General features: G+C 46.1%; 1 protein-coding gene across 1 annotated transcript; it reads left to right on the top strand.

Moving 5' to 3' along the window:
- Positions 1 to 27,286, top strand: USP18 (ubiquitin specific peptidase 18). The gene is made up of 11 exons (XM_074938614.1): positions 1 to 356; positions 8,170 to 8,385; positions 10,071 to 10,167; positions 13,577 to 13,722; positions 15,853 to 15,932; positions 17,188 to 17,334; positions 19,209 to 19,304; positions 20,134 to 20,304; positions 21,465 to 21,596; positions 25,649 to 25,698; positions 26,216 to 27,286. Exons 2-11 carry the CDS (start codon positions 8,223 to 8,225, stop codon positions 26,262 to 26,264), a joined length of 1,131 nt encoding a protein of 376 aa, XP_074794715.1. The 5' UTR covers positions 1 to 356; positions 8,170 to 8,222; the 3' UTR covers positions 26,265 to 27,286.

Genomic DNA, 27,286 nt, shown 5'->3' with positions numbered 1-27,286 from the left:
TCTCCCCCGACGCAAGGGAGTGCCGTGTGGAACAGTGTTTGCAGCTAGCCTCGGAGCTGACTCGCTGCACCCTGCTAGCTTATGCGTCCTGGCTGAAAAGGGAGGAGCAGCCTCCTCCTGCCCATATAAGACCGTGGCAGCTCTTGAGTTTCACTTTCCATGCTCCTCACCGCGAATCAGTGGGAAATGAAAACTGAACCGAGGGCGGTGCGCAACGCCGCCCCCTGAGGCGGCCGCGGAGAACATCTCCCAGGCAGAGTCGGGGGAGCCGCGTTGAGGTCGGAGCTCTGTCGAGCTCGGGGGGCTGAAGAGACGCCGAAAGCAGACCAGGGGGGCTCTTTCTCCCCGCAGCTGCGGTAAGTACCTCCCTTTTCACTCATCCTTCATATAATCGATGTTGCTGCATGGCAGGACTTTTGTTTCTAGCGGCAATTTCTGGAGAAAAAGCATGGCTCACACGGAGGGTGACCAGATGGCCCGATTTTGGGGGCTTTTTCTTATATAGGCACCTATTACCTCCCATCCCCTGTCCCGATTTTTTACACTGGCTATCTGGTCACCCTACTCACACGGGGTGAAGCCTTCATCTCTAGGTGGTCAGCTCACGTCTAGTCCAGGTCAATAGAAATGGGCATAACTTGGTGGCAGTCTCAGAATAAAGACCAAGCACTTAAAGGATATGGAAACCTAGTTACCATCTCATCGCTGTAAGTGTTCTCTCCGAGTCAGGGCTTAGGCACCCTGGCAAGGGAGCCAGCAAAGTTTGTACTGCGGGTGGCTGTGTGGATGTTAGGAGCAACAACTAGGGATGTTAGGAGCAGCAATCCTGCAGGTTCCATCTCCCCTAAAGTAACTTTATTTAAAAAATAAACTTCAAATACAAACTACCAAACTGATATGTTAAAGCTTTTCAAGGGACACAGAATTATTAAGATCTGAGCGCTATATTTTTGTTTTTACTACAGCACTGGGGTGAATTACTTTGTACTGAGCAGAAAAGTTCTCTTTCAAATTCCTATATCGTTCTGTGACCATTATAAAAGTAGAATTTTCAGCACGCTCTTAATGAAGTTTCACTTGAGCCACAAACATTTTTGCCCTAGCAAACCGGGGTTCCCACTGAACCCAGAAAAGAATCTTTTTGTGGGGAATAGAGGTGGGTCCTCCTCCTTTTCTTTTTTCTTTTTACGAATACAGACTAACACGGCTGTTACTCTGAAAAGAGGTGGGTCAAGGATACTAGGAAAGACATTGAAAAAGTCTGTCACATAGGTGCTGGAATTAGGGATGCTGCAGTTTGGTTCAATGGCTCCCAGCACCCCCCACTATACAAATTGTTTCAGCGCACTTGTCATTCTTCAACGAATCAGATTAGGAGATGTCTCTTATGAAATTAAGAGAATAGCTTATTAAATGCAACCCCCCACAAAACTATATGCAACATTATAGGTTCACTTTCTTTTGAACTAGAGAAAGAAATTTGTAAATAATACAGAAGAACAATAAAACATTCTATATAGTGCAGCATAAACATTAAGTAAACAAACCTCACACAACGATTCAGTGAAGCTGATAATGTTCTCTCTCTTTTACAGATGAGACAGAAAAGTTAAATGACTTGTCCAAGATCACAGCCAATAAGTGACAACTGTGGTTAGAACTTTTGTATTCTGAACTCCTACACCTGAGTTCAGTTCTTAAATCCTGCTGCTTCTCTCACTGGACAATGGCAAATATATTTTTTCCCCTCAAACGCATGGTTATGTTTTGGTGTTGACAGAATTGTCATTTTCATTTAATACGTTTTAAGGTCTATGTAAAAATTAAGATGGATCTGAGAAATCTTGTGCCCTTTATCCATTTATGATTTAGAAAGAAAATAAGTAGCTCACGTTTCAGTGTTGTGACTATCACTTCTTTAAAAAGTTTCTAATTTGACTCAGTTAGGCACAGTTAACGTAGTTACATTTTGAAAGGAGACATTTAGCAACACTTGTGTTAACCATTTCTCCACCTCTTATAAAGCAGAACCAGGATTTCCTGTATTTAGGAAGGTAAAAGGTACTATAGAAATTCTGAGATTTCCTTGTATGAACATTGAAGACAAAATGTGAATATCAGATCACTGGGTATTTAGATGAATATGATTCTCAGGGCTAGGGTGACCAGTTGTCCTGTTTTTAAAGGGACAGTCCCATTTTTTTTTTAAAAGGGATAGTCCCACCCCCTGTCCCGTTTTCTCACAGCTGCTGTCTGGTCACCCTGCTCAGAGCAAATGTAAATTTAACTCACATTTAGTGCAATGTTTGTGAAATATTAACGAGGCATATGTGACTATTAAATTTCCCCTTAAAAATGTAGGCAGATTTATTCGGATGGATGTTGCTAACACATTGTGTACATGAATATGCATACTGTATGAACATCATCAATTGCTAAAAGCCTGGTCAAAATGATCCCTTTGAACCTCAGTTTGAACAGCTATTGAAGCCAGTAAACTATATTGTGATTTGGAAATGAAACTCTACACTGATTCATAGATTCCAAGGCCTGAAGGGACCATTGTGATCATCTAGTCTGATGCCCTGTACAACATAGGCCATAGAACTTGCCCCAAATAATTCCTAGATGATATCTCCTAGAAAAACATCTAATCTTGATTTAAAAATGGTTACTGATGAAGAATCCATTACAACCCTTGGTAAATTGTTTCAGTGGTTAATTACTCTCGCTATTAAAAGTATACGCTTTATTTCCAGCATGAATTTGTCTGGCTTCAGTTTCTAGCCATTGGATTGTGTTCTGCTAATCTCCGATAGATTGAAGAGCCCATTATTTGTTCCACATGTAGGCTATAATCAAGTCATCCCTTAACAGTCTCTTTGTTAAGCTAATAGATTCAAGGAGCTGAATCTATTCACTATAAAACATGTTTTCTAATCCTTTAATCATTCTCGTGGCTCTTTTCTGAACCCTCTCTGACTCCAATTTATAAACTTCCTTCTTGAACTGTGGTCACCAGAACTGGATATAGTACTCAAATAACAGAACGCAAAACAAAGCTTCCCCCCCCACCATTTGAAAGGGTATCTTCTTTCCTTCTGGTCAGGTGCCAACAAGGTTAATTGAACTGATTAACCCCTTACAGGTAAGGGAGGGATTTTAAGCTGTATGTTTATGACAAAGGCGAAAAACCCCCAAGGCCTCTGCCAATCTGCCCTGGAGGAAAATTCCTTCCCGACCCCAAATATGGCGATCAGTTAAACCCTGAGCATGTGGGCAAGACTCACTAGCCAGACACCCAGGAAAGAATTCTCTGTAGTAACTCAGATCCCACCCCATCTAACATCCCATCACAGGCCATTGGGCATATCTACTGCTAATAGTTGAAGATCAATTAATTGCCAAAATTAGGCTATCCCATCTTATCTGCTTCATAAACTTATCAAGCTTAGTCTTGAAGCCAGATATGTCTTTTGCCCCCACTGCTTCCCTTGGAAGGCTGTTCCAGAGCTTCACTCCTCTGATGGTTAGAAAAATGAAGGTGAAGATGACTGAGTTAGCTGCGGAAGCCAGTATTTTAAGTTTCTCATGTTGACTTGGCTGATGTAGGCGATTTTTTTTTTAATTTTCATTTAACTATTTTAGTTAAAAAAACCAAAAACAAACCTGATTTTAAAAAACTTGAATGTTTAACTAAGTTCAAAAATTCATATGCTTGTTTTGTTAAATTATATGTTTGCTGTTGAAGAAAAAAAAAAATCCAGAATACATGACATTGTTATGTTAAATAAAACAATTTATAATGTTTGTCTGGTGATGTTCTCCTCCTAATACAGCATGGCACAAAAATCCTCCAAATAGTAATGATTAGCCTGCTGAATTGGAGATAGTTCACCTCCCAATGACTTCATAAATATTTGCTTCAATTACCTTTGGTAAATGAAATAACCAAACATGCATTCATTTTCTGATATAGCTGTAAAACTAATCTGAAAATTTTTCAGAATAAATCACTTTAAAAATGTATAGTGTGTACCTTCTAAAAATGAAACCTACATCTGAGTTGTAAAGAATATGTATTAAGGTTATAACAACCAACAAGAATACACTTATGTAGAAATCCATGATTAAGTAGAGTCTTCTTGACTAGTGATTTAAATCAATTTGATTTAAATCAAATCCACCCTGATTAGCCATATTAAAATGCATATTGTTTGCTTGTGCTAAGTTTACCAAGCAATCCAGATTGCTCCAGTGACATGTCCTCTTCATTATTTACCAATTTCCCCAATTTGTGTGTCATCTGCAAACTTTCAGTGATTTTTTTTTCTTTCAGGTCATTAATAAAAAAAATGTTAAAATCGCATGAGGCCAAGAACCAATCCCTGGGGATGCCACTAGAAATACACCCACTCAATGAGGATTCCCTGTTTACAGTTACACTGAGGCTCATCAGTTAGCCAGCTTTTTATCCATGTAATGTGTAAATATTAATTTGATATCTTTCTAGTTTTTAAATCAAATATTCAGTACCAAGTAAAATGCCTTGCAGAAGTCTAAGTATGTTATATCAACACTATTGCCTTTATCAACCAAACTTGTAATCTCATCAAAAAAATACACCAAGTTAGTTTGACAGGATCTATTGCCTGTGAATGCATGTTGAATGGCATTCATTATATTACTTACCTTTAATTCTTTACTAAAGAAGTTCTGTATCAGCAGCTCCATTATCTTTTCCTGGATTGATATCAGTGTGACAGGCCTATAATTACATGAGTCATCTTGTTAACCCTTTTTAAATATTGACACAATATTACCTTTCTTCCAGTCTTCTGGAATTTCCCTTGTGTTCCAAGATTGTGAGGAGTGTTTTGAGCCTGATGAGTTATCCCTGAGCCTGAATGTTCTGAGCCTGATGAGTCCTCCACCAGCAAAGATCTAACCAGTGACCCTCAAGACAAATATATAGGCTCTGAATGAAAGGAGCCATCTCAGTCAGCTCAGCATCACTACCTTGTTGGGGATACTCCCAGATGCTAGGTAGTTCAGTCATACTATTCCAGCTCTAGCCTGTACCTGCTTCTTCTCCAGCCATGGCTGGCTGTCCTTACAAATACCTATTAAAAAAAAATCAAAATTAACAGTCCAAGGAACTCATAGGCCAGTTCTTTACAAAGTCTTGGATGCAAGTCATCTGAATCTTTTGATTTAAAAATGTAACTTTAGTAGCTTCTGTTTGTCACCCTCCTGAGATACAAGTGGTATGGAAACATCTATAATGTTGTTTTTTTCCCCCCCAATACAGAACAGAAATATTTATTGAACACTTCTGCCTTTTATGTATTATTGATAATTCTATCATTTCCATCTAATAATGGACCAACACCATTGTCAGGATTGTTTTTGCTCCTAATATACTTTTTAAAAAAATATTTTTATTGTCCTTAACTCTGCTGGCTATAGGTTTCTCTTGGAGGCTCTTTGCTTTCCTTATCAATTTTGTACAATTCCTAGCTTCTGATTTATATTCACTATTATCAGCTTCCCCTTTCTTGCATTTGTTATACATGTATATTTTATAGCGGCCTTCACTTCCCCTCTAAATCAGGTTGTTTTTTTAACCAGTACATGGATTGTGGCTTTTTGGGCATCTAGTAAAGAGTTCTTAAAGCACTTCCCAATTATTATTAATATTTCTGATTAAAATTCTTCCTTCTAGCTGATGTGGCTTAATTGCTTTCAGCTCTGTGAAACTGGCCCTTTTAAAGCACCAAGTATACATACATCACTGGTTTGGACATTATAAATGTGATCAAGTCTTGATCACTTGTTCTCAAGTTAATATTAATTTTTAGTTCTGTGATCAGCTCATCTTTATCAAGACAAGATCTAACATAGAATTGCTCCATGTTGGATACAACACTTTGAGTTAGGAACCTATCGTCCAACTCCATGTCAAACTGCCTTATTAACTCAGTCAGCTTCATGCATTTTTGGCTGTGCTCTGTCAAACACAACTCAAGTACCGAAGATAAAGATTAAGAATGGAAGATGATTGCTATTGTATTGCTAGCACAATGCGTCATTACATAGGTTATATTTCTAATTTTCTCTTATCTTTTGTTCTTCCACATCCCTTTTCCTTCTGCTTTTAATTTTCTTTTTTTGTTCTCTACACTGGTGGTTTATGAATTCTTCAAGTGTCTGTAATGGCCTCACTAATTTTTCCATGGTGTTTAACCCTTAATACATTGTCTGAGCATTCTTTTTTCTCTACTACGTTCTCTCCTCTGTCTAAGGGCATTTATTTTCTTTTCTGATTCTCCCTCTTCAGCTTCTAATGTTCATCTCATTCTCCCCTCTCTTCTCTATCCCTCCCGTCTCTGGCTTCTCTTCCCCTGCCCCTCTTCACTAGTGTCTCTCTCTGGTTTTCACCTCACATTATAAACAATTTTAATCCTTACCATTTTTCTTTCCCCTCCCTTTGTTAATCCCACTTTTCTAGCTCTGTGTCTTAAATCCTTCCTCTGTTAACTTTCTTGCTGTCTCCCTCTTCCTCATTCTTTCAAGCGCTGCCCTTTCCCCATCTTTCTTCTGTCTTCCCCTTACACAACCACGATTCCTCCTTTTTCTCCCTTTCAGCTATGGCCACTTCAGAGTTGTAACAGATTTAAAAATCTTCACCTGCTCTTCCCCCTGAATTGTGATTGGCCTAAAGTTCTCCCCTCTTAGCTGAGGCTGGTATAAAGACTTACATCTCTGGCTATGTGTCCAGTCCTTATGCCTACCCCAGCTAAAGCTCTTTCTCCTAGAGCTTTGAATTAGATATATTCAAAAAGGTATTTAGACACCTAAACACATTTAACAGTGAAGCTAGAGCCCCATGAAGGACCTTAAACGCCCTCTTTCTTGTGAGTGGGTAGGATTTAATGTTAGAGCTCATCTATAGTAATGAAATTTGCAGCAGTATGGTATAGCTATTCACATGCAAGTTTCCCTACTATAGATGAGCCTTAAGATTAAATCCTACTCATTCACAAGAAAGAAGGAGTTTAAGGTCCTTCATGGGGCTCTAGCTTCACTTAGGGCTAGGTTTCAAATAGGCTTGGGTATATAAATATCTTTGAAAATCTGGCCTTTAGCATCTTAGGCCCACTATTGATGGTATTCTCCCAGCCTAGCACTCAGACTCCAGCTATGCAACGAATCGTTTTGCTCCAGCGTTTGGTACTAGCCGGCTCCCATGGCTATGGTATCCTGGCTATTGTTATGTAGTTCTAGATGCCAGTTACTCTGGACACTCTGTTATATTAGTACCTGTTCTTGCCACCTCAGGCTACTGCAGTCAATTTCTGCTATTGGTGCTTTTTAAATTGCTCATTCCTATTAGGTTTAGCATTTTTACATTGTGACTGTTCAGAGATTGATGTTTGAGTTTGGCTATACAGATATGCTACTGGATGAACACTATAGGGCATCACATGGCTTTGCAGCTTTATTGTGGTGATTTTTTGAAAGCTCAGTGTATGCTAAGGGTCCCATTCGTCAAGGTCAGTATTTCCCCAAACTTGGACACTGCTTCTTCAGGGAAAGCCCCTGACAGGACGATTTGTTTACCTGCTGCATCTGCAGGTTCGGCCAATCGCGGCTCCCACTGACCGCAGTTTGCTGTACCCGGCCAATGGGGGCTGCGGGGAGTGGCACAGCCGAGGGACATACTGGCCGCCACTTCCCGCAGCCCCCATTGGGGGGGCACAGCGAACCGCGGCCAGTGGGAACTGCGATTACCTGCTGCATCTGCAGGTGCAGCTAAACAAACCGGCCCAGCCTGCCAGACATGGCCAGCCAGCCAGACTAAATGGATCCTGAACATCTCTCTCGGTTTTCCTTTGGGTCTAAAGAGACTTGGTGCTGATGAAAGATGCCTAGCAGACAGCCCTGCAGACCAGGGTCTTTAATTTAGCCACAAACCAGGTACAGACTGTGCAATGGCAGTGTGCTCTCCACTCATACTGCCCTGCAGATATATTTCTGGGGTTCCAACATGTAATGACATTAATCATGTTTATTTTACTAACATTCTTCATTGTGAAATCTGTTCTGTGTTTGTATAATAAATACAAAGATGAATCTCACTTTGCTGTATTCTGCCCATCTTTCCAGTCTCTCTAGGTCCTTTTGTGTTACTGAAGTCCGTGTGTTGCCTTGTGCTGTTGATGGGCCAGGGAATTGGCTGCCCAGAGAAAAGCAGAAAGTCAGAGCTGGCATTAAACCAGAGCATGAGGAAGGAGGAAGATGGAGAAGAGCACAGAGAGGAAGCTGTGGAGAGAGGTGCCCAGCAGCTAAGAGCTCTCCGTGGTGTGGCAGACTTAAACAATGGTAATTGTTTTTTACTCTCTTCCCCCCCCCCCCCCATCCCCTTTTTCTGTGTCATTCACTCCATGTTGTGTGCTCTCTCTCCCCCCGCCTTATTCTTTTTCCCTTTGCTAAAATTCACACATGGATGATTTGTACAAATCAGATATTAGAATTCACTCATTTGACTCTTCCAAGTGAAAGTTTTGTGCTTTAGGAAAAGGGCTACTTGAGGATCCCAAGTGTTTTCTTCCCTTCAAAACCCTAAACTGGGCAGATTTTCTTTCTAGTTGAGGATGGTTGGCTGTTGGTTGCATCTCCCTCCACAGTACATCCAAGTTGCTCCTGAGTTTGCTGAAGGGTCACTTCTAGGTCATGGACCCTAATTGACAAGTTATATCACTTGACTAGCCTCCCAAAAGCTCTCTTCTGTTTTAAATGCAGATACTGTTTTATCCCGTGCATTTACCCTTTCTCACCCACTATATTCACCTTTCCATTGTGGGCTTTTCTTCACTGCAGTGTGAACTCAAGTTACCAATACTCCAGTTACCTCCTCTCAAGTTGCTTAGCATGAGAGAGCGTGGTCACAGTGGAAAACATTCTGGCTGCACAGCGTTTGGATTAGCAACATGGTAGCTGAGTCCCAGCTGCAATAATAGCTTCAGCAGCAGCACCTGAGTTTTAACCCATGCTCTTTGATGGGCCTGCTAGGTCAAATTTTGAGCGCCACTCCACTCGAGCTAGAGATTTGTATGTGTGGATGGGAGTCCAGTTACAGGCAAGAGCTCAAGGTAATACTGCAGTGAAAACAAATTCTGAGTGTCTCTGCCTCTGGGGTGAGGAGATTACCTTGCTAGGGACAATACATCTCACCTCTATCCATTTTACCCCACTTCCCATGCAAACAGAAGCTTTTGTTTCTCATACACCTCTGAATGAAAATTACTTCTCTTTACCTCCTCCCCTTTAGCTTTGTCTCTTTCCTTGAAACTGTGCAAATTGGTTGAAATACTGGCGATAGATTGTCAGACCTGAACAGGAACCCTGAATCTATTTCCTTGAACTGATGTGACCAGAGAGCAAGTGTGAAAAATCAGGACAGGGGTGGGGGGGTAATAGGCACCTATATAAGAAAAAGCCCCAAATATGGGGACTGTCCCTATACATTTGGGACATCTGGTCACCCTAGGTGTGACAGGGCATTAAAATATGGACCCTAAGCCAGAGCTGAATGTTGTGATTAGGGCCTCGCTCCCTAGAAGTCTGAAGAAACTCCCTCATCCAGACAACCCTCACATTTTTGGGGGAGTGAGTTTCAAAGTCAGACTGACCTAGATCCAGATTTTGTAGCTTGAGCTCATTTTTGGAGACACCCTCCCAACTCTCCCCAGCTGTCAGAGGCAAACCAATGCTAAGATTTTAAAGGGGTGTAAGATAGGGTTGCCAACCCTCCAGGATTGGCCAGGAATTAGAGATTAATTTTTAAAGATTATGTCATGTGATGAAATCTCACGAATATGTCCAACCAAAGTTGGCAATCCTAATAAGAGTAGATTTGACCCTTCCTCCATCCTAGTGAAGATGCTGAGCCTATATGTTAAATAGGCTGAAAGTGCCAAAGGGAAATTTGCCATCATCTTCTCACCACCCCTTACTCTCCTTGCCTCCATGTGAGTTCTAAGCCCCACTTCCTCTTGTTCCTACAGGAGCCATTGGGCTATACAATATGGGACTGAGCTGCTGCCTGAATTCTCTGCTTCAGGTGTTCTTCATGAACACACACTTCACCATGATACTACGAAGGTAAGAGATGCACAGGAGCAGTACCCATTCCCTGAGCTCAGACTGCCAGCGATAAGTCTGTTTTCAAGTGGAATGTCCATCCAAAGGACTAGATTATGAGCAGGTGCCAGGTGCTTCCCAAACAAGAGTGAGCCCTGAATATGCCAAAGGCAGAAGACTAGGGCTCTGCAAAACACAGCCATTTTGATTCACAGGGGTTCATTAGAGACTGAAAATAGGCCATATTTGCACATTAATATAATTTAATCCCAGACTGGGATATTTGAGAGAATATGTATACTGATCTAAGGATTATATTTTTCCATAACTAGGGTGACCAGATAGCAGGTGTAAAAAATCAGGACTGGGGGTGAGGGGTAATAGGTGCCTATATAAGAAAAAGCCCCCAAAATCAGGACTGTCCCTATAAAATCAGGACATCTGGTCACCCTATCCATAACAGCACAGTTTTATTCTAGTTATATCCATGAAGAATAATCCCTGTGCAACAATATAAGCCATTCACTTTACAACTATAAACATTCCACAGCTATAGGCCCAAATTGCACAGCCTTATTCCTGCCTGGCTTAGATGTTTGTTTGGGTGGATGGACAGCATGTAGTGTCCCATTGCTTTGCCCCTTTATTGTGCTGCATTGACTTCAGGGGGTTGCATAGAACAGGGGAGACAGGGCAGATTTTGACCCTGTACCCTTCTGCTGCCCATACTGACAGCTATTTCAATTTGTTTCCAGTTTGTTCAGCTCACTACAGTGCATTTAAGTAGATAGTCTCTGTATATTCCCCACTACCTCCATATTTCCCAGAAGAATGGTACACTCACTGACATGCTGTAGAAGGTGCACAGCCACCAACAGTGCTAACCTGTGGCAGGTCATCTCCCCATTGACAACACAGTCCTGTCCTTCAACACCCCCACACCAGGGGTTTCCAGTCCTCCCCTTTCACACAGGGATTTTGGGGACTGGGCCCTTGAACAGGCAAGATCTTTTCCAGTTGGCTTCTCACCCTCAGTAAATGTTCCTCTTATGGCAAAATCCTCTCAGAATGGGTAGCAGGGCTCAGGCCTGCCTTCTCCACCAGCCTCCAGTCCAGGGCCCAATGGTAGGCAGCTACACTCAGCATCCCAAGGTGCTAAGCAGCCACCCCCAGACCACTTCCTACCCAACTCTCCTTTAGCTTGCAGGAGTAAGTCACTCCAATCCAGTCTCTGACCTGCATTCTCAGTCACCAGCCTCTTCTCTCTGCAGGTTTGCACAGGGCTGTGGAGTCAGGTCCCAGGCAGTGAGCTCCAGGACAGTACTTTCTCCTCCAAACAGCCATTTTCTCCCTTCTACAGCCTACTTCTGAGGCTCCACCACTGTTCCTTTTAAAGCCCTGCCTCCAGCTTGTGCAGGCATTGCAGGTGTGGCTGGGTGGGGCCACCAGAGCTGTTCTTTAACCCCTTACTCTCCAATGTGGGGGGTTTGTATTCCCCATCATACACACCCCGGGGGAAAGAGACAGGGTTGCAGTGCTGCAGAGATGTGGAGAGAGACTAGAACTGGCATAGAGATGTCACTGATATCTGCTTGCTAGGCTTGGTACGAGGAGTGGGAAAATGAGCAGTGGAGGGTAGAGAAGGAATCCTCCCCCCATAGCCACAGGGCAACTCCAGAGCCACTATGGAAGACCCCCAGGCAAAGAGATGGTGGGGGAGGGTCAGACCCATGTTTCAGCTGGTCCCATCCCCGCCCTGGTGTTAAAGTAGAATGAGCCAGAAGGGGGAGCTCTTACTGCATCAAGCAGGGAGGAGTTACCCAGCTAGGGGGAGTTGAAGGGGGGCTGGGTGGGTGTGGAGGGAGCTGCTTACCAGTCCAAGGAGAAGAAGGGGAGCTCCCCTCTGCTTTCAGAAGAGAAAAGGGATGTGTGCTCACTTTTAACCCCTGCTCATTCCCCACCTGCTGCCCAGGGCCGGATTTCCAGTTAGGCACAGTAGACACGGGCCTAGGGGTGCTGGTGTTCTAGGAGTGCCTAAAAGTTAAAAGTGGGTTAAAAGTTAATATATACAGCTCCCGTGCAGGCTCCTGGCATGGGTTGGTGACACTGGCAGAGCCAGAGCGCGGCTGCTGCACTGGGCTGCTGGAGGTACAGAAGGTACCTGGAGACCGCTTGCCGGGGGAAGAGTTACAGTGCCCCCCTTGCGCCTCACCTGGGGTGGGTGGGCTGCGCCTGGCTTGATCTGGGAGCCCCATGCATGGTGGAGGGTCTCGTGCCTTCCTGGGGTGGCTGTGTTTATATTTCTTTTGGTTTCATTTTTTACGGAAAACATAAAGGTCAACTGTAGGCAGGGAGAGCACTGAAGATGCTGTGGCTAGGGGCACATAAGGTGTAAATCCATCCCTCTTGCTGCCACAGAACTGAGTGCCACACAGGGTACACACCCTCCAGGAATCCCCTCAAACCCTTGCGCCATCTTGCACAGAGTAAGTAATTTGAGAGTAGATAACTTGAGCTAATGCTGCAATAAAGAAAAGCCCACAATGGAAGGTCTTAATACCAGAGGGACCATTGTGTGTCGGCCCAGTCTGCAAAATGCTGAGTGCCCTCAACTCCCCTTGAAGTAAGAGAAGGTAAGGGTGCTCAGTGCATCACAGGATTGAGCCCAAACATATCACTAGATGTGCATCTGGGTCTCCAGGGCTGAAATACAACCACAAAACTCCATTGCACTGCTTAGGTTCTGAAATGTGCTCCGGCCAGCCCCCTCCCTTCCTGGTGTCACCTTAATGGTAGTTTGTCCTTTGTTCCTTCACCCCATTCCCCCTCCCCCCGGCACCTATTTCTAACCAAGAGCAGGAACTGAACGTGTTGAAATTTGCTATTTCTACTACCCAATATGAGGCTGATTTTCAGTCATGTTAAGGCTCCTTTCCAAAGCTTTGGCAAAATAACTTCCTGGGCAGGGCACCTTTCCAGCTGGGGGAGAGTTGAAATAAGGGCTTTATACCAGCCCTGTTTGTAGCATGCAGCATGGGCAGGATTTTGGGTGTGTGGGGGCAGAAGGGAGTGGGTGAAGGGCAGGAAGAGGTACGTATGTCTGGAGCCCACTGTGCTACAGCTATTCTTTGTTTCCCAGGGTGACTTAAAGGGGCCTCTGGCCCAGCTATTCTGCCCCAAACTCAGGGATGAAGGAACTTAGAATCAAGGCCTATCTCTTAAAACATGCTACCTGCCCCATTGGTTGAGGTAGTGCAGCTGCCTCCTGCTGGCAAGTCTTCTTTCTTTACTCTTTTATCGTAGGCATATATGTAATGGTTGCCTCTTCAACTGCTGTCTGTGCTGTTTACTCTGCCCCTTTGATTACGATGCCTGGTACTCTGTACCTGTGATGCTTGTTCACTGCTCCTGTTGCGTTTTCTATTCACAGGATCAGAGTCCCGATAGGACATGCAGAACAAAAGGAGAGTATCCCATACCAAATGCTCTTGCTGTTGGAACAGATGCAGCATAGCAAACAGAGAGCCGTGTATCCCCAAGAACTTGTCCGCTGTCTCACTGTGCACAATTTGAAATGTAAGCGGTAACCAACCAGCCCCCGGATGCTGAACCGGGGAAGTCACCAAGCACTAATAAGCTCAGTGTGCCCTCTGACTCCCCTCCTCATGTGTTCTAGGAATGGGAGAAGTGGTGGTGCAGAGTCATGCTGGTTGCAGCAGCCCTCCCACAGGGGAAGGGCAGCTGGGCCTTATTTCCAGATCAGGGGAGAGACCGACAGCCCTGGAGAGTGACCTCACTTTTGGCCAGGGGATGCGATGGCTGCACATATTCTATAGGAGCAGAATGTTTTACTGTAGGTGAAGGGAGGCACTTTGGTTCTAGACAGAGGTGTGAAATCCTTTGGGAGTAGAGGGAGTCAGATTACTGCTTGACGTATTGTGTTATATTGGCATGATCACATCGGGGAAGCTGCACTCACTCTCTCTCTCTCTCTCTCTCTCTCTCTCATTAGAAAGTAAGGCCATGTCTACACTAGCATGTATGTTGGCAAAACTTTTCTCTCTGAGGGGTATGAAAAAAACCACCCCCGGAGTTACAGAATTTTTGTCAGCATCAGTGCTTGAGTGCAGAGCGCTATGCTGATGGGAGACGCTCTCCTGCCAACATAGCTACAGCCACGCATTGAGCTGGTTTTAATATTTTGCCGGGAGAGCTCTCTCCCATCGGCATAATTTGGTTACATAAGTGCTCTTACAGCAGCACAGCTGTATTGGTGCAGCTGTGCTGCTGTAAGCTTGTAAGTGTAGACATGGCCTAAGTGTCAGCTGGAAGAAAGAGCAGGAAGTTAAGTGGATGATTGGACTCATCCCTGAGCTTATAAGACATATCCAACTTTTTAGTTCTGTCATAAATGCTGAGAGAAGACCTGATCAGATCAACCGTCCAGCTGAGCACTTGTCAAAAGCAGATCTATTATTGTACATATGCGATCAGTAGTGATTAGTGGTGTGTGTGTGTGTGTGTGTGTGCGCACACATACATGTGCAAAATGTTGCATATATATTGGACTAACCTTTATCATGTAAAATGCAGAACAAGACACTGTGAAGAGAGCTATAGTAGAGATATACCAGCAAATTCAGACATGGTATAGGCAGGAGGGTAAGCACTTGAGTGTGCCTACTTACATCAGAGCTAAATCTGTCCCTTTGAGATTGAGTTGCCTACATTTAGCCTTCTCTGTTCCAATGTGAGATTTATTTGGCCATCTCTCTTCCAGAGTTCTACAATGTGGCCCACATTCTCTCCTGTCTTTAATATGGAGGAATGGCGCATAGGCACAATAGATCCTAGCCTACAATGCTCTGTCTGGATTGGGATGGACTACTAAATCCTGGGACCTGTAAACTCTATCGGCTGTACCTCCATATTAAAGGCATGGATGGCTGTAATCTGCTCAGTGGTATGCAAATTAAGGAGCAGATCCCTATGCAAGAACGCAGCTTAAGTATCTGCACTGGGCATTGGGCAGACTTGCAGGGAGATTGAAGGCAAAAACACTGTGCCCCAGGCTGTGGAGCCATTCCACAAAGGTAGTTTCAGCTGCCCCTAGTGCACAGGTAGCTTCCATGGAACAGGGCTCTGTGCTGCACAGTATGTGTGCACTCTCTGCCTGATTCCTAAATCCCGCCCCCACTCCAGCTTGAGCAGTGTAGACTGGTTCTGCTCCGTGGAGGAGGGCACAGGATTTTTCCTTAAGTGTGGTTCTCAGGCATCTTCTCAACAGGGCTCTTTAAACAAGCCCTACAGAAAACTATCTTCCATGCATCTAGGTTTGTAAATGTGCCATTTGGGCCCAGTGAGAAATCCAAGTGTAAGATTCCTGCATAGTACTTGACTCCTTGAGCTGGCAGGGAGTGCTGCAGTAGCATTGTGTTCAGCCCCTGGGTTGGAAGGAGGTGCCTCATATTGTTCTGTAATAAGACAGAGAGATTGTTCCAGAGTGACATTGACTGGACTCCAGGGGAAACTCCACCCTTTCCTCATAGGTCAGGCAGATGTTTGGCATGGTATGGGGGGGTTAAGACTGGGGAGGACTGCGGATGAGAAAGTGGATGGAAACCTTAGGTCTCTGAGAGGGGCTCCAAGGAATGAAATGTGCTGTTTGCAATGCTAGCGTTGGTTGTAATGTCTCTGTTTGTCCAGTGTTTGTCCAGTATGACGCTGCTCACCTCTTCCTGAGCCTCTGGAACCTCATTAAGAATCAGATCACAGACCGGGAGCTGGTAAGTGCTCTGATGGAAAAAAGGAATGTGACACCTGCACCCTAGAGATTCCACAGCTTTCCCTGTTCACTAACCGTGGTTCTCTGTGAGCCTCCATGAGTCACCTCCACCTCATCTGGCATCCTGTTACCAAGCAATCCTGCCTCTCACTTCCCAGCCACAAGGAATTGGCAATTTAAGTCTCAATTAAAATGTATCCGTACATCTTTCAGACCTCACCAAGGCTGTAATTCCCTTTGTGGGGGAGACTGCTTGTTAATAAGAAAAAACACGTTCCTTTTGCACAATTGGGTTTGGTTAACTCATGTTTCTTCCTACCTCAAATGTACATAAATATTGTTCAGTATTATCGTTAAACTTCCCCGCTTGCATTAATGTCTGTCAGCTGCCTCTAGTATTCAGTCATGGTTTACATGTTATCTGGATGGTAGTTCCTCCCATCAGAGGCTCCTAAGCTAACAGTAAACAGTAATGCTGACTTTCCTCCACACCAGTAGCAGAGTTTGTTCATGCAAGTTCAATACAAAACTATACATATAAGTGTCTCACAGTTATGCCCCTATTGCTACCGTAGCCTGATTATGTAATCTCCCATGGTGTTTATATCAATGGTTCTCAACCTTTCCAGACTACTGTACCCCTTTCTGGAGTCTGATTTGTCTTGCGTACCCCCAAGTTTTTAAGTGAGGTGAAACTTGGGGGTATGCAAGACAAATCAGACTCCAGAAAGGGGTACAGTAAGACAAGACAAGACCACTTGCTTACAAAATCAGACAAAATACAAAAGTATCACAGCATACTATTACTGAAAAATTGCTTACTGTCTCCTTTTTACCATATAATTATAAAATAAATCAATTGGAATATAAATATTGTACTTACATTTCAGTGTATAGTATATAGAGAAGTATAACCAAGTCATTGTATGAAATGTTAGTTTGTACTGACTTCACTAGTGCTTTTTATGTAGCCTATTGTAAAACTAAGCAAATATCTAGATGATTTGATATACCCCTTGGAAGACCCCTAAGTATCCCCAGGGGTACATGTACCCCTGGTTGAGATCCACTTATTTATATTGTCCTCATTTAGATGCTGTGAGGTACTCTCTGTCTAGGCAGATGAAAGATCTGGTTTCAAGTCCTAAAGAAGTGACGCTGCATTAAGTGTCTAATACAGTCACTGTCACACCTGCAGAGGGAAGAGCATCAGCTGTGTTGTTCATATCCATTTCTTGTTCTTTTCTACTCTTTAGGCTGACAGGTTGACCACGCTGTACACTATCTGGGTGCAGGAGTATCTGGTTTGTCAGAAGTGCTCCTTTGAAACCAGGAGGGACAGCAACATGGTAACCCTCCCACTCCCAATGTTTAATGCCCGTTCTCAGCGACTGAAGACACTGGTACGTTCAGCACTCCAAAATTCCGCACTTAATGGGGAGGAAGAGTCCACTCCGCTGAGGCACAGGCATCCACTTCAGGTGCCTCTCCTCAGAGGGGCTATCGCCAGTGTCTGTGCAAGGGATACTGGTCTTTCAGATGGATGTAAAACTCTGTTTATCCCAGGTGGATTTACAGGCGGAAGATTAAGCTCTTGAGGCTCCTTTCTGAAAAACTGAGGGGAAAATTCTGGTGTCCTGGCTAGGATTCCCCTCTCTTGGTAAAACACCTCCTTTAAAAGCTCTGTGTGCTTATCAGAGCTTAGATATCACAATAATATATGCCTTAGAAATATCTAAGGTAGCTAGATAACATGAGCTATTGCTGAATACAGAAATACTGCATTTACCTACAGAGTCCTGGTACTATTAATGCTGCAGTACTGTGTTTAGTGATGCTCCGATACTGCAGTGACGCGGGGGTCATATAAATGTTTAGCTAGATAGATGCTATGGTGTTCAATGATATTTGGATTCAAAGGGCCTGATTCTTATTTACACTATGGCCCCACTGCACTGCTGTAGCAGTGGACATTTAAGGGATCTTAAAGAGGTTGTAAATTACAGTTACACTTCAACACCTTTTCCCTGAATCAACAGTTCTCCTTATCTCCAACTAGTGCAGTTGTCTCAGGGACCAAAGAAAGAGGGGACACCAGTTGAGATCAATCCAAAGATTTGTTTCTTAAAACAGGAATTATGGTAGGAGTTCTGATCCAGCAGAATCAGAATATGCTTGTGTGTGTGCACAGCCACTTGTGGGCTAGGAGGGCTAGTAGCAGGGCTTGAGTTGTGCCGGAATGCTCCAGAATGCAATTCCAGCATGCCAGAAGGGCGTTCCCGTACTTCTTTTTTAAAGACTCCAACACTGTATAATAGGTAAAGTGGGGATTATGAGCATTTTGCCACTGACTTCAAATGGGAACATGATCAAGCCCTGGGGCGAAGGGGAAGATTTAGAAGGCCAAGATTTTCAAAAGTGACTAGTGATTTTATGCCCCTCAGTTTCTGGGAACCCAACTTGAGAGACCTTAAAGGCACCTGATTTTCAGAGGATGAGTGCTCAGCACTTCCCAAAAATCAGTCCCCTTTGAGGCTTCTCCAACCGGGCCCACAACAATGAAGGCATCCAAAAGCACTAATCATTTTTGAAAATGTAGGCCAAAATGTCCACAAATGTAGTTTCATGCTCTCGGTGTAGGGTTGCACATTCCATTGTGCTTGATCCATAGCCTTTCTAACAGAACACTCCTTAATGTGTTGGTGTCAGTAAGAACAAACAATGTTTTGCTTAAGTTACTCCTTTCCTGTGCTGGAAAAGGAAATGAAATCAGGTTGTTGGGGTTTGAACTAAGCAGAAAACATAACTGGAGCTCTGTCTGGGCCTGTGTAAACTAGGAGACATTGTGTTTTTTAAAAATGGAGTAAGGTAACTTGATGTGGCTAACATGACTTGAAACACCACCTAACACATAGTGTACACACAGTTTAACTCTTTAAAATTGTGTTAGCTTGTAACCTAAGAGGGAGCCTAAACTACAGTACAACAATATGACAAATAGAGGGAAACAGGAGAGGCAAAAATTAAACTTTTAATGTGAAAAAGAAGCAAAGGGGAAAAAAGACTTTAAAACCAGCCAACATGTCTTTTTGGATCTCTTTTGTTCACAATAAAGCCGCAACAAAACCAATTTATTTTCCTTTGCTAGACACTTTGAAATACAATACCTTCTGAAGGTTTGCCTTGAAATTGCAGCCTTTGAAATGAAGCAGAAATAGAAATGTAACTTCTCAGAGGAGTTCTATTTGGCTGCTAGAATCCCTCACTGTGTTTCTAGGAGGATTCCTTGCATTGCTTTTTCCAGCCCGAGCAGCTGACTGACAACAACATGTGTCTCTGTGAACAGTGTGAAAGGAAAACACCAAGTCTGCAGGTAAGTGACTGTTTCCCCTAATTCTGCCTACACATGGAATTGCCATCAGAGTTTGGGTGCTGCCACTGCAGACGTATAGCAGTGCAGTGAGTCTTAATTGGCAAGACAAGCTATATTAATGTTGCCAAAACGAAAGAGAAAGACCTGTCAGGCTGAGTACAACCCACCCAAGGTAGGATAGTACTGCTCAAAGTCTCCTTTTCAGGCCATTGCCCAACAGGGACATTCCCTATTAGCATATCTCTCACCCATCCTGCATTTTGTAGGAAAGCCCCACTATTTTTGCCAGCATCCCACCGTGCAACTCCCATGCCTGCCTGTGCCTGCTGTGATCCCTCTAACAGGTGCTCTCTTCCATCCCCTCCTGTGTCCTTGTGTAATAGGCAGAGGGAGCAGTATAGTACATGGGTAAGGATAGTAGACAGAGTGTGAAGTAATGCACAAAATGGACACCTTAAGGCTGAGCCTCTGAATCACACCAAAGATGGGAAACTTGGTGATCATGGCTCCATTATATGTATGCGTTATCCTGTGAGTGTGTGTGTGTGTTTAGCACCTTCATTCCAGGATCCCCCAAACAACTGTGCTTGTATTTCTGACCTACAGCTCTTCATGCTATTCCAGTTCTAGGAATAAAATGTGAACAAGTGCCTTTTACATATGCCTGAAACTGAACTGTGGTCTTCTAAAGTGACAGGTTGGGGGAATTAATTACCCCTGTACCTGTACCACTAACCACTTTTCACCCTAATTGCACTCACACTGATCTCAGCATCTTCATCCATTCTTGATTCTTTAGTTTTCAGTTCAAGTGTTTATTGCTTTGCAGGGCATGAGGCTAACATGTCTGCCACAGACCCTCACCCTTCACCTAAAGCGCTTCTGCTACAGGAAATCTTCCTGGACTCAGAAGATCAGCTACTCTCTGCCTTTTCCACAAAGCCTTGATTTCAACCAGATCCTGACACAAGAGCAATTTCACCCAGATGCCAAAGAGAAGGTGAGACATTCTCATCTGTTGCACTTGGGGGAAGCAGATTTCCTTCTCTCCTATTCACTCAGCTCTCACAAGAAGAGACTCGCAGGTCAGACAGACATTACCCTCAATGTTCTCCATCTTTCTAATAGAGTCATGCCCTGGGCTTTAGCTGTACCTAATGGTGTTCTACATCCTGTGATTTTAACCCTTTCAGGCACTATGCAACTTTTTGTGCTTAGACTCTGCTAAACCGGCAAACCAAGACTGTTGCTACCAGGGCCATCTACCACGCTAACCTGACTCAAAAACTTATACCTTCCTTCTTCTGAGACCAGGTAGCATGACTGTCCCAGCACTGCCTTGTTTCCAGCTTGCTACAGAAAAGATCAAGGCACACTCCCCTTATGTCTTATTTAATCACAGTGGTGTCTGACAGACAAATCCTGCCTTGGCCTGCATCCCATCTCCCAACTTTCTCAGTATTGAAGCCTCAGTGAGCAGCAGAGCTGGTGTTTCACTGTGTGGGAGGCCAGGGTTTGGGGCATCCACTATCAGCAATCAACACAATGGTGCATGCCATGGAAATGTGTTTAGCAGGGATCCCATCTATGCCACTGCAGGAGGGTTTCATCTCAACAGGACAGGGACACAGCTGGTGGATATGTGTCTATGTGGAGCTGCTGGTCAAACTTCCTGCACCCCTCAAGTCATGAGGGAGCAGTAAGGCCTTGAGGTTGCAGTGCTGGCTGCAGATTGGTTTTGTTGCTGTTCCATACTTTGGTTTGGAAAGGAACTTTTCCCTTCTCCCCTCCACCAAGTCTCCATGAAACTTCCCTGCTCAAAACCGGTTTCTTCGCATTGTGTGGAGGAACCAGGATTTAGCTATAAGAACAACAGGAAAATCTAATCCAATTGGTGATATTTATGAAGCATTTAGCGCCTTGGTATCCAGGCACCTGTTTAGGAGAACTGAATAGTTAGGAAGAATTCCCGTTAAACTGAAGAAAATGATCTTCATCTTCCAGACAGGGCCATCATTGTCCTGTCACTTCACTTGACTGGGGAGGATGTTTCACCTTCTCCTGTAGGAAATGGACTTCTATTAGGGGTGTCTGTCTCTGCTCATCAGCCAGAATTTGGTCTCTGCTGCATTGACAGTATCTCTTTGTGGCTCTTTTTAGGCAGATTGGCAGTATGATCTCTTTGGTGTTGTTGCTCACTCGGGATTAGCAAGCTTTGGTCACTATTGTGCCTACATTCGGAGTCTCACGGAAGGCAGATGGTACTGCTTCAATGATTCCAGTGTCTGTCAGGTGAGAAAACCAGACCCACAACTCTTCTGTCTTCTCTGCTGTGCATTCTTTTGATCTTTAGCTATGCCCACAAAAAAAAAGCACCTCTAACTCAAATTGATGTGTGTGGCTAGACTGGTGCTGAGCTCATTTCTCCATCCCATTCCCTTATGCTACATATGTCTGTGGGTGATTTAATGCCAACCAAGCCACCAGAAGTGTCATGCTTTCCTTACACAAAGAGTAAACAGATACTTTCAGTCTGAGTGACTTTAATTTTAGATTAGGAGAACAAAAAGAGGAAATAACTAAAATGGTCTCCCTGAGAGAGCACACCATGCGTTTCTCTTCTTTTAACAACATGCACTGAACTGAACACAGAATGGCTGCCAGTTTCTGCAGACAGTATAGTCCTTAGGCGTTAAGGTATAGTTCACAGACACAGTCGTCCAGCATTCATATAGTTATTCAATATACCCTTTAGGAAAGTGGTAGATCGAGAGAATGGAGCTGCCTTTCACAGAAGATTATCGGGTACACCCTGCTTACTAGTGGACCTGCAATTATTGGAAGGGGAGGAGTAGAATCTTTCTGGGGAATTGCTGTGCAGTTATCATTATCAATAATTAAATTTGCAGCTGACACCAAGTTGGGGGGTATTGCCAATACAGAGGAGGACTGGAGTATCATTCAAGAAGATTTGGATGGTCTTGGAAACTGGAGTAGTAGAAATGGGATGAAACTTAGTAGTGCAAGCGCAAGGTCATGTACTTAGGGACTAACAATAAGATTTTTTGCTATAAGCTGGGGACATGTCAGTTGGAAGTGACAGAGGAGGAGAAAGACCTGGGTGCACTGGTCATTTTTTGTATGACCACGAGCCACCAATGTGATGCAACGGTGAAAAAGGCTAATGCAGTCCTAGGAAGCATTAGGTGAGGTATTTCCAGTAGAGATAGGGAAGTGTTATTACCAATATATACAAGGCACTGGTGAGACTTCTTTGCACCTGTTCCAGTCTGAATTCATCTTTCTTAAACATGGGAGACCAGAACAGCACACAGTACTACAGATGAACGGCTACTAAGATGATTAGAGGAGTGGAAGACCTGCCTTATGAGAGAGACTTAAGGAGCTTGGCTTGTTTAACCTAATCAAACAAAGGCTTTATAAATACATCAGAGGGATAAACACCAGGGAGGGAGAGGAGTTATTTAAGTTAATAGCTAAGGTTGACACAAGAACAAATGGATACAAATTGTCCATCAACAAGTTCAGGCTTGAAATTAGGTGAAGGTTTCTAATCATCACAGGAATGAAATTCTGGAGCAGCCTCCCAAGGGGAGCAGTGGGGGCAAAAAAACCTAACTGGCTTCAAGACTGAGTTTGATAAGTTTATGGAGGAGATGGTATGATGATACTACCTACAATAGCATGTGGCCCATCTGTCACTGCCAGTAACAGATATAATCAATGGCTGGAGATGGGACACTAGATGGGGAGGGCTCCGAGTTATTACAGAGTATTCTTTCCCAGGTGTCTGGTTGTTGGATCTTGCCCACATGCTCAGGGTCTGACTGATCTCCATATTTGGGGTTAGGAAGGAATTTCCCCCCAGATCAGATTGGCAGAGCCCCTGGGGTTTTTTTCTCCTTCCTCTGCAGCATGGGGCACAGGTCACTGGCTGGTCTGAATTAGAGTAAATGATGGATTCTCTGTAACTTGAAATCTTTAAATCATGATTTGAGGATGTCAGTAACTCAGCCAGCGGTTATGGGCAGTGGTGAGCTGGAGCCGGTTCACACCGGTTCGCCCAAACCGGTTGTTAAATTTTTAAGCAGTTTTAGAACCGGTTGTTAACCCGCTTCCCTGCAGGGGACGCTGAGGCTTTGATGGGCTCTGGCCGGGAAATGATGTAAATCCTCCTCCAGCCACCAGGGGCGCTGCGCTGCGGGAGCCATGTGAGCTGCTGCCTGGCCCTGGGCATGAGCCCTGGCGCTGCTGCTGCTCCCCTGGCCCTGGGGCTCCCAATGCCGCCTGATGGGTCCCCTGCTGCTTTGCTGGGCCTGGGCTGCGTCCAGCTGCTCTCCCCATGAGTACCCACCATCCTGCCTGCAGCCAGCCCCTGCCGCACCCCCTGCCCTGCCTCCAGCCACCCCCCGTCTCCTGCCTCCAGCCAGCCCCCGTCTCCAGCCACCCCCTGCCCTGCCTCCAGCCACCCTCGCACCCCCTGCCTGCAGCCAGCCCCCGTCTCCAGCCACCCCCTGCCCTGCCTGCAGCCAGCCCCAGCCGCACCCCCTGCCCTGCCCGCAGCCGGCCCTTGTCTCCAGCCACCCCCGCACCCCCTGCCTGCAGCCAGCCCCTGCCGCACCCCCTGCCCTGCCCGCAGCCGGCCCTTGTCTCCAGCCACCCCCGCACCCCCTTCCCGCAGCCAGCCCCTGCCGCACACACCCCCTGCCCTTCCCGCAGCCAGCCCCTGTCTCCAGCCACCCCCGCACCCCCTGCCCGCAGCCAGCCCTTGTCTCCAGCCACCCCCGCACCCCCTGCCTGCAGCCAGCCCCTGCTGCACCCCCTGCCCTGCCCGCAGCCAGCCCTTGTCTCCAGCCACCCCCGCACCCTCTGCCCTGCCTCCAGCCACCCCCGCACCCCCTGCCTCCAGCCAGCCCCTGCCGCACCCCCTGCCCTGCCTGCAGCCGGCCCTTGTCTCCAGCCACCCCCGCACCCCCTGCCTGCAGCCAGCCCCTGCTGCACCCCCTGCCCTTCCAGCAGCTGGCCCCTGTCTCGAGCCACCCCCGCACCCCCTGTCCGCAGCCAGCCCCTGCTGCACACACCCCCTGCCCTGCCTGCAGCCAGCCCCTGCTGCACCCCCTGCCTGCAGCCAGCCCCTGGCGCACCCCCCTGCCCTGCCCGCACCAGCCCCTGCCGCACCCCATGCCCTGCCCGCAGCCAGCCCCTGCCGCACGCACCCCCTGCCCTGCCCGCAGCCAGCCCCTGTATCCAGCCAACCCTGCACCCTCTACCCTGTCCGCAGCCAGCCCCTGCCACACCCCTTGCCCAGCCCGCAGCCAGCCCCTGTCTCCAGCCACCCCAACCCCCAGCCAGCCTCTGCTGCACCCCCTGCCCTGCCCGCAGCCAACCCCTGTCTCCAGCCAGCCCTGCACCCCTCTGCCCTGCCTGCAGCCAGCCCCACACCTCCACTCAGACCCTGCCCTGTCTCCAGCCAGCCGCACACCCCCTTGCCTCCAGCCAACCCTGCTCCCTCCTGTCTCCAGCCAGCTCCGCACCCCCTGCCCTGCCCGCAGCCAGCCCTGCATCCCCTTGCCTCCAGCTAGCCCTGCCTCATGCCCCTATCTGCAGCTGGCCCCACGTCCACTGGTGCCCTGCAGTTCCCAGGGCAGTAACTCTGCACACCTGCTTCAATGAGGGGGGCAGGGAGCAGCTGGGACCCACACATGTGCACACCCTAGGGTGACCAGACAGCAAGTGTGGAAAATCAGGACAGGGGGTGGGGGGTAATAGGAGCCTATATAAGAAAAAGACCCCAAAACCAGGACTGTCCCTATAAAATCGGGACATCTGGTCACCCTAGCACACCCTCAGGGAGTGGCGGAGACCCACACGTGAAAGGGACCTCATTTCTCATTCAGGCCTATCTTTTTAAAAAAGAACTTTAGGCAGGGTTAACATACATCCCTATTTTCCCGGACAGGTCAGGCTTTTTGGTTCTTAAATCAGCACCCGGGAGGAATTTTTAAAATTTAAAAATTCCTCCCGGGAAGATACAGACGTATGGTAACCCTGTTGGTACAAAAAATACATACTGGGGCACATCCCTTAAATCAGAACTTTTTATAGGAAACCGGTTGTTAAGATTTTGGCAGCTCATCACTGGTTATGGGTCTATTACAGGAGTGGGAGGGTGAGATTCTGTGACCTCTGACCCTAACTCTGCAGGAGGTCAGTCTAGATGATCACAATGGTCCTGTCTGACCTTAAAGTCTGAGAGTCTATACTGTGTCTAACCACCACTCAAAAGAGTTCTTACCAGTGCTCTCTTGTTTGATTCACTGCAGGTATCGTGGGATGATGTCAAATGTACCTATGGAAATTCACATTTCCACTGGTAAGGGGGTGTATTTTCATTTATCTGATGGTGGTCTGGGGTAAGGAATGGGGTTAGTGGTGGTACAAAAACAATTCCAATTGTGTTTGTCTGGAATAAACCTGGGGGAAGGAGACAACTTCTCACATGGCCATGGTAATTCACTATTACCTGGCTGTAGCAATACTGTACAGTCACAAGTGTGTGAGCAAAAGCGATCTTTCATTGTTCAACCCCCATTGCTTCCCAGTCTCTAGAGAGAGCGAGGTGCTAAACACTTGAGGGTGTTATAGTCAGGGTCTCTCTCGCTCCTCCCTCTGCACTGATAAATCATAAGAGAGTGAAAGGTAGAAAGAATCCATGCTGCCAATATAGCACCTTTACTCAGTCACAATTACAGTGCTATCTGGAGTCCAAAAGGAAGGATGAGGTCACCTGACCCTGTGGTAGGACAACTGAAAAAAAGCTAACTTTGGGGAGCGTGTCTAACTACAGCCTGCCTCATGCATACATTTGTTTTGCTCTTTTCTTCTGCTAGGGGTGAAACTGCCTATCTCCTGGTGTACATGAGAAAGAATCCCCAGTAGCCTCATCCAGGCCTGCTTCAGGTACTTGGGGGCTCTACGCAGGCCCCATCCTATTTATGGAATCTGACAGCCCTGCTCCAAGAAGAACATCTACAAATCCATCAGTACGGCAGAGTGGGAGACCTGAACTCAGCTCAGCGGCGACACATCACTGCGTATAGTGTGTGTATGGGGAAATGGGAAGGTTCTGTGGGGGCACGAGACCACCCCCGTGCTGCCTCTGCCTCCACCTCCTGGAACTTGATATGTATGTAGACAACAGAGAAGAGCAACCACCTTCCTCCTCCTGCTCTCTGCCCAGTGCTGCCCACAGAACTTGCAGGCATCCCTCCCTGCCTGAACAATCCTCAATCAATTTAGTAAGTCTTCAAATAAAGACCAACAAAAGGAGCAACGCAGTTGGGATGCACAGTCCCCCATGCGCCATCAGGGTGGGTGGTGTCACGGTGGGATGGTGGTTAGGGCTGGATCACCTCACTTAACAAGAAGTTGGAGAATTATTGGTCACTTTGTTGGGGGTGGGAGAAATAATGACACCCCCAAATCGCCTTCCCATTGATATGCACCTTGGAGGCTGCTGCTGCTTCAGTGCACCCCCAGCAGCAGCAAGCTGCTGTTGCGGATGCATTGAAGCAGCAGCAAGGTCTGCTCCCTCTTTCCCACTCTCCACTGGGGTTCTCGGGCTGGAGGGAGCTCCATCTTAGCTGCCTGGTGCTGAGCACCACATCACCACCATGTTGCAGCTCCTCTTCCTGATCTCGAAGATGCCCCTGACTCACCTCAGTGGGTGGTCTGCAAAGCAGGCAGCGGGAAGCACTGGGTCTCCAGCAGCAGGGAAGGAGAAGCAGTCCCATGTAGCGGGGCAGGTGTGTGTGGGTGGGAAGGGGAGAGCTCAGCCAGATGCCCTGATGCATCCTCCCTTTCCACACTGCACAGACACACAGCCAGGGGGAGCTACTGCCTCTTGCTGCTGGGTGTCCCAGTGAGAGAGGGTCCAAGAAATATGGGGGGGCTGTGTGCTG

Source organism: Natator depressus, chromosome 1, assembly GCF_965152275.1.
Source record: "Natator depressus isolate rNatDep1 chromosome 1, rNatDep2.hap1, whole genome shotgun sequence".
NCBI classification, from domain to species: domain Eukaryota; kingdom Metazoa; phylum Chordata; order Testudines; family Cheloniidae; genus Natator; species Natator depressus.
Note: the sequence above shows the minus strand (reverse complement) of the source record. Positions and strands in the feature narration are given on the sequence as shown.

What these genes read in the sequence shown, in the direction of transcription:
- USP18 (XM_074938614.1), top strand. Translation starts at nt 8,223, where the DNA reads ATGGGCCAGGGAATTGGCTGCCCAGAGAAAAGCAGAAAGTCAGAGCTG. An exon ending in TGTGGCAGACTTAAACAATG is followed by an intron (nt 8,386 to 10,070) that starts GTAATTGTTTTT and finishes TTGTTCCTACAG; the next exon opens with GAGCCATTGGGCTATACAAT. An exon ending in AGATCACAGACCGGGAGCTG is followed by an intron (nt 15,933 to 17,187) that starts GTAAGTGCTCTG and finishes TCTACTCTTTAG; the next exon opens with GCTGACAGGTTGACCACGCT.